The sequence below is a fragment of the Quercus robur genome, chromosome 10, assembly GCF_932294415.1.
Source record: "Quercus robur chromosome 10, dhQueRobu3.1, whole genome shotgun sequence".
In the NCBI taxonomy this organism is placed as follows: domain Eukaryota; kingdom Viridiplantae; phylum Streptophyta; class Magnoliopsida; order Fagales; family Fagaceae; genus Quercus; species Quercus robur.
In genome coordinates, this window is record NC_065543.1 from 30,822,964 (window position 1) to 30,840,214 (window position 17,251).

The following is a 17,251-nucleotide window of genomic DNA, read 5'->3' on the forward strand; positions in this document are numbered from 1 at the left end:
AGTGTATAATGAAAAAGTGTATTTTCAAAAAGCTGAGTGTTTGGTAAAAGCTATTAAAAAGTGCTTTTTGAAAAAGCTGAGTGTTTGGCTAGCACTTATAAAAGTGGCAATTTGAGGAATAAATTACCAAAAAGGACAATGTATATATAAGAGAGTTTATTTCATACTTTTTTTTTTTTTTTGAGAAAGGAATGAATCCACTTTTATTAAGATAATAATCAACTTTAAGTCTTAACATCAACATTCACCAAATAGGAAATGTCTGGTGGAATAGATTCCATCCAAACGGACAAAGGGGAAGACTTTCTTGCTCTCCTAGCTAAAGCATGAGCTACTCCGTTGCTCTGCTGCCTCACATGAGAGAAAGAACAGGTTTGAAAACAACCCATTAAAGACATGCAGTCTTTAACAATGTGCCCAATACTGGACCTGTCTAGGCAGCCCCTTGTTAGGGCCTTTACAACAGTCTCTGAATCTCCTTCAAAAATGACCCTACACAATCCCAATTCCTCCATGAAGATCATAGCCCGCCTAGCTGCCATCGCCTCAAGAATCTCCACCATTTGAGACATGACGAGCTTCTCTGCTAAGGACGCCATCACCTGTCCCAGTTCATTCCGCACTACGACACCGATTCCTGCTGCTTCTTCCTCCGCAAAGTATGCCCCATCGTAGTTTGCTTTGTAAATACCAGGTTCCGGTGGTGACCATCGTTGTGGCTGTGGCTGTAACCTCATTGGCATGTTCTTGGGTTTGTCCTAAAATTCTTTTAAAATAGATTCTGCCGCGTCAACTATCTTCTCAGGTGGTAAACATTGCTCCTTAAAGTGGCATTTATTTCTTCTACACCAGACGAACCATGCAATCATTGTGAACAGTTCTATGTCTTCCTCATACTGTTTTACAACGGACAACAAATCACTGAAGGAGCCCAATTGCCTCTGAGCTTGTCTTACTCTATTAAATCCACGACCCCAGCAACTCTGAATTTGGTCACATTCCCATAGTGCATGCAAAACGGTTTCTCTGTTCAAACCGCAGCTGTTGCACACAGGAGAATTTACAACGTTGCGTCAATGGAGGTTCGCCAAGGTTGGTAAGGACTCAGTACAAGCTCGCCAACAGAAGTTTTTTATTTTATTTGGGATCCTCATCTTCCAAATTCCCTTCCAAAAACTTCTCAGACTGTTGCTGTTTAACCCCGAAGCTTCTCCTCTGTTTTCTAGCTCTCCCAACAACTGATAGCCCGTCTTTATCGAGTAATTTCCGTCCCTAGTTCGTGGCCACACTAAGCAGTCCCTCATCACCGTTCTACATAGAGGAATGGCTTTTATTTGCTGAGCCATAAATGGTGCAACTTTGAAGTCAATCAGCTCCCCATTCCATTCCATTGTGGTCTGATTAATAAGTGAGGAAACGGTAGAATCATCCTCAAAGCCTGGTATGCGTGGTACAGCTCCATTTGGGAAACATCCAGGAATCCATTTGTCATGGAACACCCGAATCTATGTGCCATCTCCAACTCTCCACATCATTCCTTTTTCAATAACATGCCTAGCTTTAAGCAAGCTTTGCCAAGCAAACGAACCCATGGAGCATTTTGCTTCAAAAACTGATCCTGAAGGGAAATATTTGGTGCTGAATACATTGTACAGTAGGGACTCCTTTTCAGTTTGTAATCTCCAAATTTTTTTAGCCAACATAGCTTCATTAAACCTAACCAAATCTTTGAATCCCATTCCCCCCTCAGCTTTCGATTTGCACAGAATTTCCCAACTTTTCCAATGGATTTTCCGCTGGCCATCCCGCTCTCCCCACCAAAATTTTCTTATTTGCATTCCAATCTCTTTGCACAAACCCACCGGCAATTTGAAGCAAATCATTGCAAATGTAGGGATCGCTTGAACCATTGAGTAAGACTTCTCTCCCTGCTTGAGATAAAAGCTTCTCCTTCCACCCTTGAAGTTTCGCCCACACCCTTTCCTTAATATAATTTAAGCTTGCCTTTTTATTTTTCCCCACAATAGCAGGCAGCCCAAGGTACTTCTCATACTCCTTTATTTCTGCAACCCCTAAAAAATCCATGATTTCTCTCTTCATGTCATCGGACATAGCTTTACTAAAGAAAAGAGTTGTCTTCTCCCGGTTTATTTTCTGGCTGGATGCATGCTCATAGCTAGTTAGGATGTTTTGGATGGCTTGTAAATCTTCCTTCCTTGCACGGCAAAATAGTAAGTTGTCATCTGCAAAAAATAGGTGAGTAATCTTTGGCCCATTTTTGCATAATGAAAAGCCTCTAATAATGTCGTCCCTTGCAGCCTTCTGAATCATTCTATTCAACCCTTCCGAGCATAATAATAATAAGTATGGTGACAATGGGTCCCCTTGGTGAATTCCCCTAGAAGGGAAAATTTCACCCTTAGGTTCCCCATTTACCAAGATTGAGTAGGACACCGTGCTAATGCACTCATGAATGAGATTCAGCCAATTATCACAAAATCCTATCTTCCTCATAATTTCCACCAGAAAACGCCACTCCACCTTGTCATACGCCTTGCTCATGTCTAACTTGAGGGTCATAAAACCTGCTTTCTTAGACTTCTGAGTCTTCATATGGTGGAGCAACTCAAAAGCCACCAGAATGTTATCTGAAATAGTTTTATTAGATTGGAAAGCACTTTGTGAGTCAGAAATAATAAGAGGCAGGACTTTTTTGAGCCTATTTGCAGCAACCTTAGATACAATTTTATAAATCACATTACATAGAGAAATAGGGCGGAATTCTAATACTACAGATGGACTTTTGAATTTTGGGATTAAAGTTATAAAAGTACGATTAATGGAAGAAGGGATTGAACCTGAGTTTAGGCAATTGAGAACTGCCTTTGAAACATCCTCACCAATAGATGGCCAAAATTTTTGGTAGAACAGAGGAGGTAAGCCATTTGGTCTAGGTGCCTTTAGTGGTGCCATTTGTTGAAGTGCTTCCTCCACCTCTGCCTGGACAAATTCTGCAACTAACATTGCATTTTGTTCCTCCGTAATAACTGTGGGAACTGTCATCAGTACCTCTTCCAAATTTGATGGTGAGGCCGAGGTAAATAGGTTTTGGTAGTAATCAATCAAAATCCTTGATATCTCCTCCTCTTCTGTACATACCATTCTTGCCTCATTTTTCAATTCTTCAATTCTATTTCTCTTATATCTATGTGTGGCCTTATTATGAAAAAATTTTGTGTTTTGATCACCCTCTTGTAACCACAAAGCCCTTGACCATTGTTTCCACATCTTTTCCTCCTTTATCAACAAGCCATTTATCTCCCATTTCAACCGGTTCACCATTTCCATTGTACCCTCCCTGATTGCTCTCTATTCTGCCTGTCAGAGTTGCTGCTTCTTTTCTTTTAGTGCATTGGAAATATTCCCAAAGGAGGTCCGGCTCCACTGTTTAAGCTTTGCCTGATACACCTTTATTTTACCTTCCACTTGAACCATTGAGGTACCTGGACAAACTCTCCTCCAAGCAAGATCCACAACCTCACCACACCTCTCATCCTCCAGCCACATGTGCTCAAACCTCCATGGTTTTTTGTGCTTCATTAGGACCCCTTTTGGACGGATGATCAATGGCTTATGATCTGAGGAGCCACATTCTAAGTGCACAACCTTTGTTGCCGGAAACTTTTCTATCCAATCAGTGGTAGCAACCGCACGATCAAGCCTTTCCCATATTGTATTACCCCCTCTAGAGCCTCTATACCACGTGAACTTCCCTCCCACATAACCCAAATCCTTGAACTCGCATTCATCAAGAACCTCCCTAAAAGCTTCCATCTTTCTATTTGGCCTAAGTCTTCCTCCCTATTTTTCATCTGCCTTCAAAATTTCATTAAAGTCACCCACACACAACCATGGAAGGGTGAATTGTTTTTTAATCTCCTCAATTTTTCCCAAGACTCATTGCAAATTCTTGTATCTGGCTCTCCATAAAACCCAGTAAACCTCCATTCATCTTCCATCCCTTTATTAAAGATCACATCAATGTAGTTGGGGGAGTATGTGTCTAGGGAGAGATTACACTCCTCTTTCCAAAAAATAGCCACCCCCCCTCCTTGACTTATTCTTGAGACTTCTATCAACCCTTTAAATTTGTATCGAACTTTTATTTCCTCCAGCCTAGCTTTGTCAAGCCATGTTTCGGCTAGGAACACGATTAAGGGATCTTGTGCCTAGATTAAGTCACCAAGCTCTTGATCTGTCTGTGGGTTCCCAAGCCCACGACAGTTCCAACATAAGATGTTCATTGCTTCTGGCAGGGCTAAACATCAGACCCCGCCAATTCAATTGTAGTAACTTGAACATCATGAGAAACCTACTTCTTCTTTTTGGTTAACTCAAGATTCACCAATTTAGTACCTGAACGTTTCAGAGATTTCAAGGGAGGAATCACAACTAGGCTATTTGTTTTCTTTCGCATTACCCTTTTCCATGTAGAGTTTACATTCACAGCCACCCCAGACATGCTTTCCTGCTCCTTAATTTTTTCATCTATCACGTGAGGTTCAAGACCATTAGGGTTTTCTTCATTAAGTGCCACGTGCTGAACTTTTCCCTTCAATTTCCCACACGCCGCTTGCTCCTGATAGCATTTATCTGTCATAATCCCACAATAATTGGAATTTCCATTAATAGCACTATCCGTTTCCCCAGTTACCACTGAGCCAGTAGTTGAGTCCTTCTCCAAGTCAAACTTATTTAATTCCAAATCAATCTCACGTAATTTCTCATTAAATAATTCCCCTTGAAATCCAATACCGTTTCCCAACTGAATTGATTCTGCCTCTTCACCCGTTGCACCCTCTTTATGAGTAACGTCCATAACTTCTTCACCCATAATTGGTGCATTTACTGCATTCATCTTGCTCCCCAACGCCTCCTCCACTGGAATTCTTCATTGCTCCGCCGCACCTACCTTTCCACATGCTTCACCATGATTACCAATGGAGAATTTCCCCTTCTGTTTATTGCTCCTGTCTATTTCCTTCTTTTTTGTTTCGTAAAACCCCGAGACTTCTAGCACGGAGTTGTTGTGTGCCAGTAAAGAGGATGCACGCAACCATGAGCCATACTCTTGATCTTCCTTCATTAGAGTGCCACTGATCTGTATCCAACGATCACAATCTCTATCAATGTGATTCAGCCGACCACACCAATAGCAAACATTTGGCAATCGCTTATACTTGAAGGTTACCCAACCCCTCGATCCATTGCCAAGTTTAAAAATTCGTCCACAATAGAGAGGAAGGATTACATCAACCTTTACTCGAACCCGCATGATAGTACCACGATCCACCTCACCTAGGCTAGACTCCTTGTTTACTACACCCACCGCTTCATAGAGTTTCTCAGCCACCTCTCTACTCAGATATTTTGTTGGAATGTCATGAACTTGCACCCACAAAGAAACATGATCAAAAACCAAGTCCTGTATTGGGATGCTATAGTCATATCGTTTTAACATCACTAGATGTTTGTCGAAGCTCCAAGGTTCGCCCTCTATAATTTTCTCCACCTCCTCTTCATTGTCAAAAATAAATAGGATGATGTGATCTCCCACCCTCCGTACCTTGATCCCGTTCTTTGGCCTCCAGATAGGATTGAAAGTTCTCACAACAGATTCTGTGTTCAGAGCTCGTCTTGTCAAGAATTTTGCTGCAATGGTTACGTTATTCGAGCTCTCATTGTCGTTAAGTTGGACCTCTCCACCTTCCCTATCGTCCAAGGATAAATTCCCCCATTTTGTGACCAGATTTTTCATGATGCTCCTCCTAGACTCTGTAGTCCCCTACTCACACAGTGTTTCCCAAAAACCCCAAAAAAAAACAACCCACAAAACCTTCAGCAACGATGTTACTAGAGGTACTCATTGCCTTACACGAAAGGAACAGCAATTCTACAGTATCAAGGTTTGGCGAGTAAGGCCCTCACTATGATACAGAGAAACTCTCTTTTTTAAGTAGAAAACTAACTGTAAGGACCTCATTCTTGATTATTCCAAGCTCTTAAATGATGAATATAATAATCTTTTTGTCCATAATTATAATTGTTACTTTGGCCCCTCAATCATAAACCTCTGAGTACGACTCCGCAAGCTTTCATATTATTTCATACTTAAATCAACTACTTCCTATACTTAAATCAATTTTTCTCTTTCAAAAAAAAAAAAAAATTTTCCTCATCAATATTAGCTAATAATAACCTATTACTTGAGATTTATTGTGAAAGTATTGTGAAATTATTATGATAATTGATACTGATTTTAATTTGAACATACTATTACAATTATTTTTTTTCTCTTTCTAAAAAAATTATTTTTTTCTCACCAATATTTGCTAATAATAACCTACTACTTAAGATTTATTGTAAAAATATTGTGATAGCATTTCTCAATTTTAATTTCTTATTCTTTATTTTATTTTTTTCCTTATTTTTTTTTTTCATCCATATTTCCTTCTCTTTTTTTTTTTTTTTTTTCCTTTTTTTTTTAGATGGAGATCTCTCAGCCACTAATTCTCAGCCTCACTTATCAGCCACAAACCACTTTCTTTGACCCTATTAGAACAATAAAAAAAACACTTCTTCGTCCACCCAAAACCACAAAGCCACCTCTGTGTTTTTTTTTTTTTTGTTTGCTCTGTTTTCTTAGCTGACACTGTGTTGAGCTCTCAACCCCAAGAAGAAAACCCATCTAAGTTTTCACTCACTTCCATAAGTTTTCTTCATCTAGGTCTATTTCTTTAGTTGAATCAAGAACTGGGTCTTCCTTGTTTTCTCAACTAACCTCACAAGGTGTGTGCTTTTCTTCAACTCTTATTTTTTTGTGTAGTTTAATGTGGTTTTATGATTCTTGTACCATGATATTATTGCTTTTTTTAGCAGAGTTTTGGGTCCTTTTGACAAAAGGCAAGAGAGACTTTTACCACGGAGAGGGTAGAGCAGAGAGAAGAGGTGAAAGGAATGAGGAACAGGCGTCTCACGGATCTATTGAAGGGTAATTTATTGAAGGGTAATTTGGTAATTGCCCAAGATGTTCGAATGGATAGTTGAAAACGTGCAGTGGCTTTTTCCAATATGCTGGGCTGAGCTAGCTATTATTCCTTGCGCGTTTTCTTCACAATCACAAAACGCAACTTTTTGCTAAAAGTTGCGTTTCAAGTTTACCAAACACCCATTTTCACTTTGCTTTCTTCAAAACGTGCTTTTTGGATTGAAAACGTGGAAACAAACGCACACTAAGAAGCAATCAATCAAAAGAAGGAAAACAATTTCATATCCTCATAATTCAAAGAATGGCATGCCCTATAAGCACTCAAGGGATAATGAATGAAGGTACGCATGCCCTAAGGAAAAATGAAGGGTCCCCACTAAGTAAAGAGGAGTTCATAATGCCATTTGGAAGGCTTTCCATCAAATCCCAAAATTGTTATTTTCGATCAAGATAGAGAAGGCAAACTTACCATATAAGTTTTAAACTCTCAATCTTATCCTTTATAGTGGAGGAAATGACTTAGATGGGTATATAAGCCATTGTATTCAGATAATGGCCTTGTAATATTAGCATTATGCACTGATATGTCGAATGTTTCCTCCTAGCCTTTGGTTTGTGGCATTTCGATGGTTCAATTAACTGGTGAACAACTCTATTCACTCCTAGGAAATGATTGCTGACTCGTTCATTGCTTACTTCATAAGTCATAACCAACAATTGACGACCAATGGAAGTGGATATCTTCTCGTATCCATATATTTGGGATTAATTGAAATCTTAAAGGCATGTGTCACTCATGTCTGTTTGTGTTCAACTTTTTCGGTTAGTCTTTAGCTTTTATGAATAAATTTTAAAACCTTTTTTTTTTTCCTTACATTATTAAAGTACAAATTTACTTTAACACATTTTCAATAAAATAAAATTAAAAAAAAAAAAAAAAAAAAATCCCTCACTAAATAGCCAATCGAAAACATTCAAGACCTAATGGCGCACAAGGAAATCTACAAGTCTCCCAAGGTTTGTTAGCCCTCCCCTAGGACCAAGAAGAAAGGGCCCATAAGGAAATCACACACCTTAAGGGCCATGTTAGATGCACACTTTCTAGCTGGGCTTTAAAATACAGTGTTCGCCTTAATTTGTCAATGAATGATTATGCTCAGGCCCTTTTAGTTTCCTCATTACAATTTCCACAGCAGCAACGTCGTTTCGACAAAGTTTAAACCATTTTACAGAGAGAAGAGTAGCGAAAATACCAGCAGAAAATGGAGGAAGACAAAGCTGCAGCGTACTACGATGAGCTGAGTAGTCAAGGCCAAGGCGCCGCCAGGTTCAAACAAGGCCTCGGCTTTTCCTCCTCTTCTTCTGCCTCAGAGTCCAAAGCTCCACCATCGAGAGGCACAGCACCGGCGGCTCCATATAGAGTGCAAGGTGGTCACAGGACCACCCTATCCTTGAAAAAATAATTATTATCATGTATAAATTTTAAAAATTTATGAATTTTTTATCCTTAAAAAAACTTTTGTAACAGCCCTAAATTTTTTTTTAAGCCCAACATAATTAAATTTTTGGATAAAATTTGGCAACAAACTTGGTTGTAGGCTAAATCTACAACTCCATTCAATATTTTTTTTATTGGATATGAATTTTAACAAATCCACCATTCAATTACATTTTCTACTTATATCTTCTTTATTTACAAAATTTCAATAAGATCAAAAATTAATAACTATGTCATCAATCAAATGTTATTAATAAAGTCCAAGAAAAATTTTATTTAACTAAAAATTTTGAAAGAGATGTAGCTTGCAACATTAATAATGAGACTATTTTGTAACTATTTCAAAATAAGAAAATTTATAGAAGGAAATTGTAAGACTTTATGTGTGTGTGTGTGTGTGTGTTTTATCGTAAATATATGAAGTACTCTTTTTATTAAATTTGTATAATTTAAGTTTCTTAATGACCATCCTCAAAAAAATTTCTAGAGCTACCATTGAGGCTCGGCTTTGCCTTCTGCCTCCTCTTTCCTCAATTCCTTCGTCAGAGCCTCCAGCCCTTCCAAGGCCTCCAAGGTTGAAAAGCAGGCTCAGTCGAATCCATTCAAAACAAGCTCAAGAAGAAACCCACCTCAAATAAATAAGAAGAACACTCTAGGGTTCCTAAGAAAACCGACAAAGACAAGCATTTAAGGAGGCGAAGTAGGAGCAAAGAGAGAAAAAGAGATAGAGACAAAGACAAAGACAAAGACAAAGACAGAAACAAGAAGAGAAGGAGGAGTGTGTCGCCGCGAGAGAGGAGAAGATCGGAGAAGAGTAGAAGTGAAGATAAAGATAGGGATAGAGTTGATTTTTCTAAGTTGATTGAAGGCTATGACAAAATGGTAATGTTTCTTTCAATTCTGTTTTTTGAATTCAAAATGGTATGCATATACATTATAGTATAATTATTTGTGATTTATTGGTATCAATGTTGTTTAGCTTTTTTATGTCTCTCTTTGTGTTGTAAACAGACACAAGTTGAAAGAGTCAAAGCCAAGATGAAACTTTAGCTTTGCGGAAACTAGTAAAACTAACTTATCTCAGATGCTATATAGTAAAATGTTTGTTGAGTGCTTTCTTTAGATGTTATTTAGGTAACTGTTTTAGTAAATGAATGCTGGTATCTGTTTTATTTATCTATGTAAAAAGAATTATGGTTTGGGTAAAAATGTACATTAGTTGAGATAGATGGGTTTTACTAGCGAGGTTACCTTAGAGCATTCACATTGGGAATAGCATATGTCATATGTTGCTAGTATTTAGCAACTAAGCCCTAACCCCCCCCCCCCCCCCCCACAGTCGGTCTTGCAAAATCTAACTATTGCAAAAAAAATTTGCAATTGTGCTCCAGTGTGATTCTACATTTAGAATTGCACTGTAGCACAATTGTAAAATAAATAATATTTTTTTATTCACATATCTGACTCTCTCTCTCACTTTATTTTCTCTTCTCTGTTTCTCATCTCCTTTCTCTCTCCACAACATTCTAGCATGGGTCATAGGTCTCGCGTGGGTCTGGTGGCGCCGTGGATCTGGTGGCACTGTGGGTCTAGTGGTTTTGTCGATGAAAACCCATCCGAACCTGACACCAAACCAGTACCACAGGCTCAAAAACTAAAGGGGAGCGCTCAGCTAAACTGGTGGTCGAGGGCTCGCACGATTTGATCCGAGCAAAAGCTGGACTTACCGGACCAGCAAGTCCAAGTATTGGAAGCAAAGCGTCCTCCAGTTGAAGCAACAAAGAGCGAGGGTAACTCCATTATGAAAATTGACGGAGACGATGACGTGGAGGTGAGACTGGGGAAGTTGATATACATGATTTCTAACAGAACTGGATGGACAGCGGAGAATTTCATTAACACTGCGTTGGGCCAGTTCGAACACTGCTTGGTCTCCCTCTCTCTTTCGGCACCGTTTTCTAGGTATTTTTTGTGGCGAGATTGGCGTGATATGGTGGTTTGCGATGACGTGTTCATGGGTTTCCGACATGGTTTGCAGCAGCGAGATCGGCATGGGTATGGTGATGGATTTGGTTATGGGCTTCTCTATATTTGTTGTTCGTGGTGGTGGCTGATGTGGGTTTGTGGTGCCATGGTGGTGGTGGGTAGAAGGCAATGCGCATGGTGGTGGCTGATGTGGGTTTGTTTGATTATTTTTTAATGGGTTTGTAGCTGGGTTTGTGGGCATTTTTTGGTTGGTTTGTGCCTTGATATTTGGTGGGTTTTTTGGTCATGGTGGTTGCTGTGTGGTGGTAACTAGGTTTTTTTATAATTTTTATAATGGGTTGTGGCTGGGTTTGTGGTTGGTTCTTGGTTGGTTTGAGGGTTGGTGTTTGCTGGGATTGTGGTGGGTTTGGGGTCACGGTGGTTGGTGTATGGAGGTGGTGTGGATGAGAGGGTGGTTGTTGTGTGGAAGGGTTGCTAATAGAGTGACAAAGAGATAGAAATTATAAATAAGTGGTAGATAACTTTATATTATTTTATTTTATAATTTATAATATTTTAATGTGTAGTATTGTAAAATAAAAGTTGGGATGTTAGAAGTATTGTAAAATGGTATAATTGATAAAATAGTTTTTTGGGATGGTAAAATAGGATAGGATGGCATTTCTAAATGGGAATACTCTAAATTTTTTTTTTTTTTTTAAACCCATATATTTCTTTCCTTTTTTTCATTTCATTTCATTTCATTTTTTTCTTAATAACTCCCAAACATAGACGCAGTGTTAGTGATATAATCCATAATAACAAATTAAATGAATATCTATACTACTATTTAGGGGGCTTTCCTTATTTGGGATCCTCATTTTTTTTGTTTAAAAATACCCCTATACCCCTATGTTTAAGCAGAGACAAAATTAAAGGACAATCCCGGTAAAAATATAATTCTAACTCCCACTAAAACATTGCCTAAAAAATAGGACCACTTTTCTATTAATTTTCAAATTTCTTTATCCACTTATAAATTAAATTATCAAAAAAAAAAAAATAGACTCTCAAAATAAAAATTATATATATAAAATAAAAACACAGGTTTTTTTTAAATAAATTAAAAAAGAAAAAAGAAAAAAGAGAGAGCCTCATTGCACGCGTGAAGGGCGTGTGATGAGGCTAGTAACTAAATAAAGATTAACCAATTTCAATTTATACAAAATTAAAAACAATTTGTCAATATATACACATAATCATATATACTTGACTTCAGGCAGATGCAGATATTGCAGACGAGCTGGGATGTGATGATCCCCAATACAGCTCCTACGGCCGCAAATAGCGGAAAAACCTACATGTAGGGGTAAAATTCCTAAAGTCAACAATGGGCTTTGGGCCCTGCACGAAGCCCAACCATGACTCAAAGGGAAAATGGGGACCAAAAGACTTCTGGCCCAATCCTGTTGAGCCCAGTTTATTTTAAAAGACGTCCGAGGAGGAATGTCTCCTCGGACACACAAATATGGGCCCAATGTGCGCCCCCTCCACAGTGAAGAACCATCCCAGACAAACGTGGGTAGAAGGATGAGCCTCACACAACAAGAAAGAGGAAAATGTAAGACGTCCAGGGAGAAGCCACAATTGCCGCATTAAATGCAAGGAAGCTACTTTTTCAGCCGCATTAATGTGGAGAAGACAGGCGAACAGTGTTACATTGGCCAGTGCAACTCACAGAAAGATAAGGTGGATGTCCGATGGGACAGGCACTCAAGTGAAGGTCCAGATGGTTAACAAGTGTAACGTCCTTATCAATTTAAGGAGGCTATATAAAAGAAGGAAATCCCCATGAAGAGGGGATCGGAGAATTTAGAGAAAAAGAGAGAGAGGTTAAAGAATTTTGTAGTCTTTAACCAGAGCAAGAGGTGCACTTATACGTCTCCTCGGACCAGTATCCTGTAAACTTAAATGGGATATTCTCACGTTCAGACTGATGCATGACATACAACTAACTAATATTCACTTCGTCCAGCCCTAATTCTGTAACCCGCTCTCTACAAATTCATTGTCTAGGGACTTTTGGGCCAGAACCACTTACTTGTTGGGCCTGGGCCCCAAAAACCGCCCCTACAATCGGTGCCGTCTGTGGGAAGAACTTGTGTCTTGACAAGTGAAACTGTAAGAAATGGAAGGATCAGGTCCGCGCCAAACCGGACGTGCAGATTCCTAACGGCAGGACAATTTTTTGAATCTCGAACGAGAGAGGGACCAAGATAATCAATGAGAGGGCAGTGTGAACACCTCTCACACAAGTAGAAGCCGCTCAAAAGGGAAAGATCATGCATCCCATAAGCAAAACGATCGAAAGGCTCTACAACAAGAGATTGATGATTTGAAGAAGAAGCTGCGCCGAGCGCAGCGAAAACGTCCTTCACCCAGTTCGAACACTAGCAGTGATGAGGATAATGAATACAGGCGAAGATCAAGAACCCCTCCGAGCGAGACTTTTTCCTATGAGGAAGAGCGGCCTCGTAAACGTGGCCACAAAAGCCCATCTTACCAAGGCCTGGCCAACGATGCCATGAGCAAGGCCCTGGATCGCATCTCCCAGTCGCCTTTCACGCATAGAATAGAGAAGGCAGTGCTTCCTCGATGGCTCCATCAACCAACGTTTGCCATATACAATGGTCGGACTGACCCAGTAGAGCATGTAAGCCAATTTAATCAGAGGATGGCCGTCCACTCCAGGGATGAGGCGTTAATGTGTAAGGTGTTTCCATCCAGCTTGGGACCTATGGTGATGAGATGGTTTGATGCCCTCCAGCCGAATTCCATAGATTCCTTTAAACAGCTGACACAGGCTTTTGGTTCCCGCTTCATCACCAGCAATAGAGTCCCTCGACCCCTCAATTCCCTTCTATCCTTGTCCATGCGGGAAGGAGAGACGCTGAAGGCCTACTCAGACAGGTACTGGGAAATATATAATGAGATAGAAGGAAATTACGATGACGTCGCCATTAGTACGTTAAAAAAGGGCCTGCCGATAGAGCATGGCTTAAGAAAGTCCCTCACTGGGAAGCCAGTCACCAGCGTGCGCCAACTTATGGACAGAATTGACGACAAGTACAAAAGGGTCGAGGAGGACCAGCAGATGGGGAAGGGTAAAGCGAAGGTTGTCCCTCAGGAGAGGAGGGACTTCAGATCGGACCGCTTTAACAGCAGTAACAGGCCGAGAAGAGACTACGCGGAACAGTCCGGATCTACTGGGGCTCAGGCAGTCCATGCTGTGTTCCGAAAACCATTACACAAGATCCTAGAGAAGGTGAAGTGCGAACCTTTCTTTCAATGGCCGAACAGGATGGCAGGTGACCCATCAAAACGTAATCAGAATCTGTATTGCGCGTACCACCAGGAGCCAGGTCACACCACCAATGATTACAGGAATCTAAAAAACCATTTGGATCGGCTTGTCCGAGAAAGGAAGTTGAGGCATCTGTTGCATCGCCCTGAAGGATGGCAAGAACAGTCAAATATCGAAACCAGACAAAGCATATTGAGGCCACCCATTGGCACAATAAATGTCATTCTTGCCGCACCTGGAAGGACCGGTTCCAACCCTTTCAGAGTAATGTCAGTGGGCAGGTTCCCGACTGAGCCGGACGACAGGGAATCCAAGAGAGCCAAAGTGAGTGTCACGCCCTTAATCAGGTTCTCGGAGGAGGACAAGCAAGGAACCCTTCAACCCCATGATGATGCCCTAGTCATCACGCTCAGAATTGGAGGTTATGACGTGAAAAGGGTGTTAGTTGATCAAGGTAGCGCCGTGGAGGTAATGTACCCTGATTTGTATAAGGGGTTGAACTTGAAGCCGGAAGACCTGTCGCCATACGATTCCCCTCTAGCCAGCTTTGAAGGAAAAACCGTCACCCCGAAAGGCATGATTAGGCTGCCTGTGCAAACAGACTCAGACGTGGTAGAGGTGAACTTCATTGTGGTAGATGCGTACTCCCCCTACACAGCTATCGTGGCCCGACCGTGGCTTCATGCACTAGGGGTTGTGCCATCAACCTTGCACCAAAAAGTGAAGTATCCGTCAGGAGGTCAAGTCAAAGAAATAATAGGGAACCAAGGAATTGCTAGGCAATGCATGGTGTCGGCAATCTCATGACGACCAAATAGTGAACCCTCCACTTCAGCCGAGAATGGCTTATAGCAATTAATGACCCCAGTTTCAATTGCGGGTGATGGAGGACCAGCCACAGAGGTGAGCTGTGAGGAGCTGGAGAAAGTACTCGTCGGATCAGACCCTGAGAGGTTTTTTCAGATCGGATCAGAATTACCACCACAGGAGAAGTCAACACTAATTGATTTTCTCCGATGGAATGTGGACGTATTCGCCTGGGATCCCTATGAGGCTCTCGGGGTTGACTCAGATCTCATATGCCATCACCTTAATGTTAATCTGGCTATAACGCCTAAGAAGCAACCTCCTCGGCGACCGTCAAAAGAACATGCAGACACTGTGAGAGAAGAGGTCGCAAAATTGAAGAAAGCAGGGGCTATCAAAGAAGTATTCTACCCCGAGTGGTTAGCCAACACAGTCGTGGTAAAAAAGAAAAGCGGGAAATGGCGGGTCTACGTAGACTTCATCGACCTAAACAAGGCCTGCCCGAAGGATCCTTTCCCCATGCCACGGATAGACCGATTGGTAGATTCGACTGTCGGACACCCCCGAATGAGTTTTTTGGACGCCTTCCAGGGCTACCATCAGATATCCCTGGCTGCCGAAGACTAAGAAAAAACTGCTTTTGTCACCCCAGTCGAAAACTATCATTGTAAGGTGATGCCCTTCGGCTTGAAGAATGCTGGGTCGACCTATCAAAAGATGATGACTAGGATGTTTGAACAGCAGATGGATAAGAGCGTTGAAGTGTATATAGATCACATGGTGGTAAAAAGTAAATTGGTGGCCGACCACATCAGAGACCTCGGCGAAGTCTTTCAAATTCTGAGAAAGTACAAGTTACGACTGAACGCATCCAAATGTTCATTTGGGGTGGGATCAGGAAAATTCTTAGGCTATATGGTGACCCACAGAGGTATAGAAGTTAACCCTGACCAAATCAAAGCCATTCATAGCCTGCAGCCTCCTCGGAATCCCAAAGAAGTCCAGAAGCTCACCGGCATGATAGCTGCTTTAAACCGTTTCATCTCCCGCTCAGCGGACAGATGCAGGCCTTTCTTCCTCCTATTGCACAAGTGGAAGGGCTTCGAGTGGACTGAGGAGTGTGTTTTAGCTTTCCAACAGCTCAAGGAATACCTCGCCCGACCACCGATTATGTCCAGTCCCGATGCCGACGAGGTGTTGTTCGCCTACATCGTAGTGGCCTCTCATGCAGTGAGCTTAGTGCTAATCCGAGAAGACAACGACACGCAGCGACCAGTCTATTACGTGAGCAAATCGCTGCAGGAGGCAGAGACCCGGTATCTCCCCCTCAAAAAAGCTATCTTGGCCATCGTACAAGCCACGCAGAAGCTCCCCCACTATTTTCAGGCACATACAGTAGTTGTACTAACTCAACTTCTGTTGAAATCCGTCCTCCGCAGTGCCAACTACACAGGTAGAATTGCAAAATGGGGAACGATTCTGGGCGCCTTCGACATTAGATACATGCCTCGCACCGCCGTAAAAGGTCAGGTCCTCGCCGATCTAGTAGCTGAATTTGCGGAGCCCACCCTAGAAGGAAAGGAAGTGTCGGGATCACTAAATGCTAGTGAGAAACTAATCAGCACAGTCTCTCAGCATGAACACAATTGGTGGAAAGCACACATCGACGGTGCAGCAAACCAAAGGGGCTTAGGGGTGGGGCTCGTTCTAGTCTCTCCCAAAGGGATAACCATAGAAAAGTCGTTGAGGCTCGGATTCTCAGCCACGAATAACGAAGCTGAGTATAAGGCGCTATTGGAGGGAATGTCAATGATCCGGAAATTGGGTGGAAAATTCGTAAACATGTTCTCGGATTCGAGACTCATCGTGGGACAAGTAAACAGGGAGTTGGAGGCAAAGGATGAAAGAATGCAAGAGTACCTGGCCCTGGCTAAGCACCTGCAGACCCATTTCTATCACTTCCATCTAACACATGTACCCAGGAGCGGGAACACCCATGCTGATTCTCTCGCAACGCTGGCCACCTCCTCGGCTCAGCCACTTCCTCGGGTTATTTTAGTTGAAGATCTCTACCGCCCAACAACAGAGAAGGCCAACGGAATTCGGGTACACAACGTCAGGGCAGGACCTAGCTGGATGGATCCTCTGGTGCTGTTCTTAAAGCATGACACCTTGCCAGACGATAAGGTTGAGGCCGACAAAATCAGGAGGAAAGCTTCTCGATTCTGGCTGTCCGAGGACTCCAAACTTTACAGACGCTCGTTCTCGGGGCCATACCTGCTGTGTGTGCACCCAGAGGCTACTGAACTCATCTTAGAGGAGTTACATGAAGGAATTTGCGGAAGTCATACGGGGGGTAGGTCCCTGTCCCACAGGGCCATAACGCTGGGTTATTGGTGGCCGAGTATGCATAAAGAGGCTCTGGAATATGTGAAGAAGTGTGACCAGTGCCAAAGGTTCGCCCCGAACATACACCAGCCAGGCGAAGAACTTAACCCGCTGTCCAGCCTTTGGCCATTCACACAATCGGGCCTAGACATACTAGGACCATTCCCCAAAGCGGCAGGGA

The 17,251-nt window shown here is 41.9% G+C and overlaps 3 protein-coding genes and 1 pseudogene across 3 annotated transcripts; 2 read left to right on the plus strand and 2 right to left on the minus strand.

Moving 5' to 3' along the window:
* Positions 1-224: 224 nt before the first annotated feature.
* Positions 225-743, minus strand: LOC126704054 (uncharacterized). Its single transcript, XM_050403093.1, has one exon. It carries the CDS (start codon positions 741-743, stop codon positions 225-227), a length of 519 nt encoding a protein of 172 aa, XP_050259050.1.
* Positions 744-4,951: 4,208 nt separating this feature from the next.
* On the minus strand, positions 4,952-5,818 carry LOC126704056 (uncharacterized). The gene has a single exon (XM_050403094.1). It carries the CDS (start codon positions 5,816-5,818, stop codon positions 4,952-4,954), a length of 867 nt encoding a protein of 288 aa, XP_050259051.1.
* Positions 5,819-8,310: 2,492 nt separating this feature from the next.
* Positions 8,311-9,596, plus strand: LOC126703445 (uncharacterized; annotated as a pseudogene).
* A 3,847-nt stretch (positions 9,597-13,443) lies between these two features.
* Positions 13,444-14,682, plus strand: LOC126704057 (uncharacterized). Its single transcript, XM_050403095.1, has 2 exons — positions 13,444-14,313; positions 14,383-14,682. Exons 1-2 carry the CDS (start codon positions 13,444-13,446, stop codon positions 14,680-14,682), a joined length of 1,170 nt encoding a protein of 389 aa, XP_050259052.1.
* Positions 14,683-17,251: the final 2,569 nt, after the last annotated feature.

Bases quoted from the DNA above. Each gene is read 5' to 3' on its own strand.
- LOC126704056 (XM_050403094.1), bottom strand. From the start codon at position 5,818: ATGAAAAATCTGGTCACAAAATGGGGGAATTTATCCTTGGACGATAGG.
- LOC126704054 (XM_050403093.1), bottom strand. From the start codon at position 743: ATGCCAATGAGGTTACAGCCACAGCCACAACGATGGTCACCACCGGAA.
- LOC126704057 (XM_050403095.1), top strand. From the start codon at position 13,444: ATGCGGGAAGGAGAGACGCTGAAGGCCTACTCAGACAGGTACTGGGAA. The intron at 14,314-14,382 runs GTGTTAGTTGAT...TTGAACTTGAAG, and splicing joins GAGGTTATGACGTGAAAAGG to CCGGAAGACCTGTCGCCATA.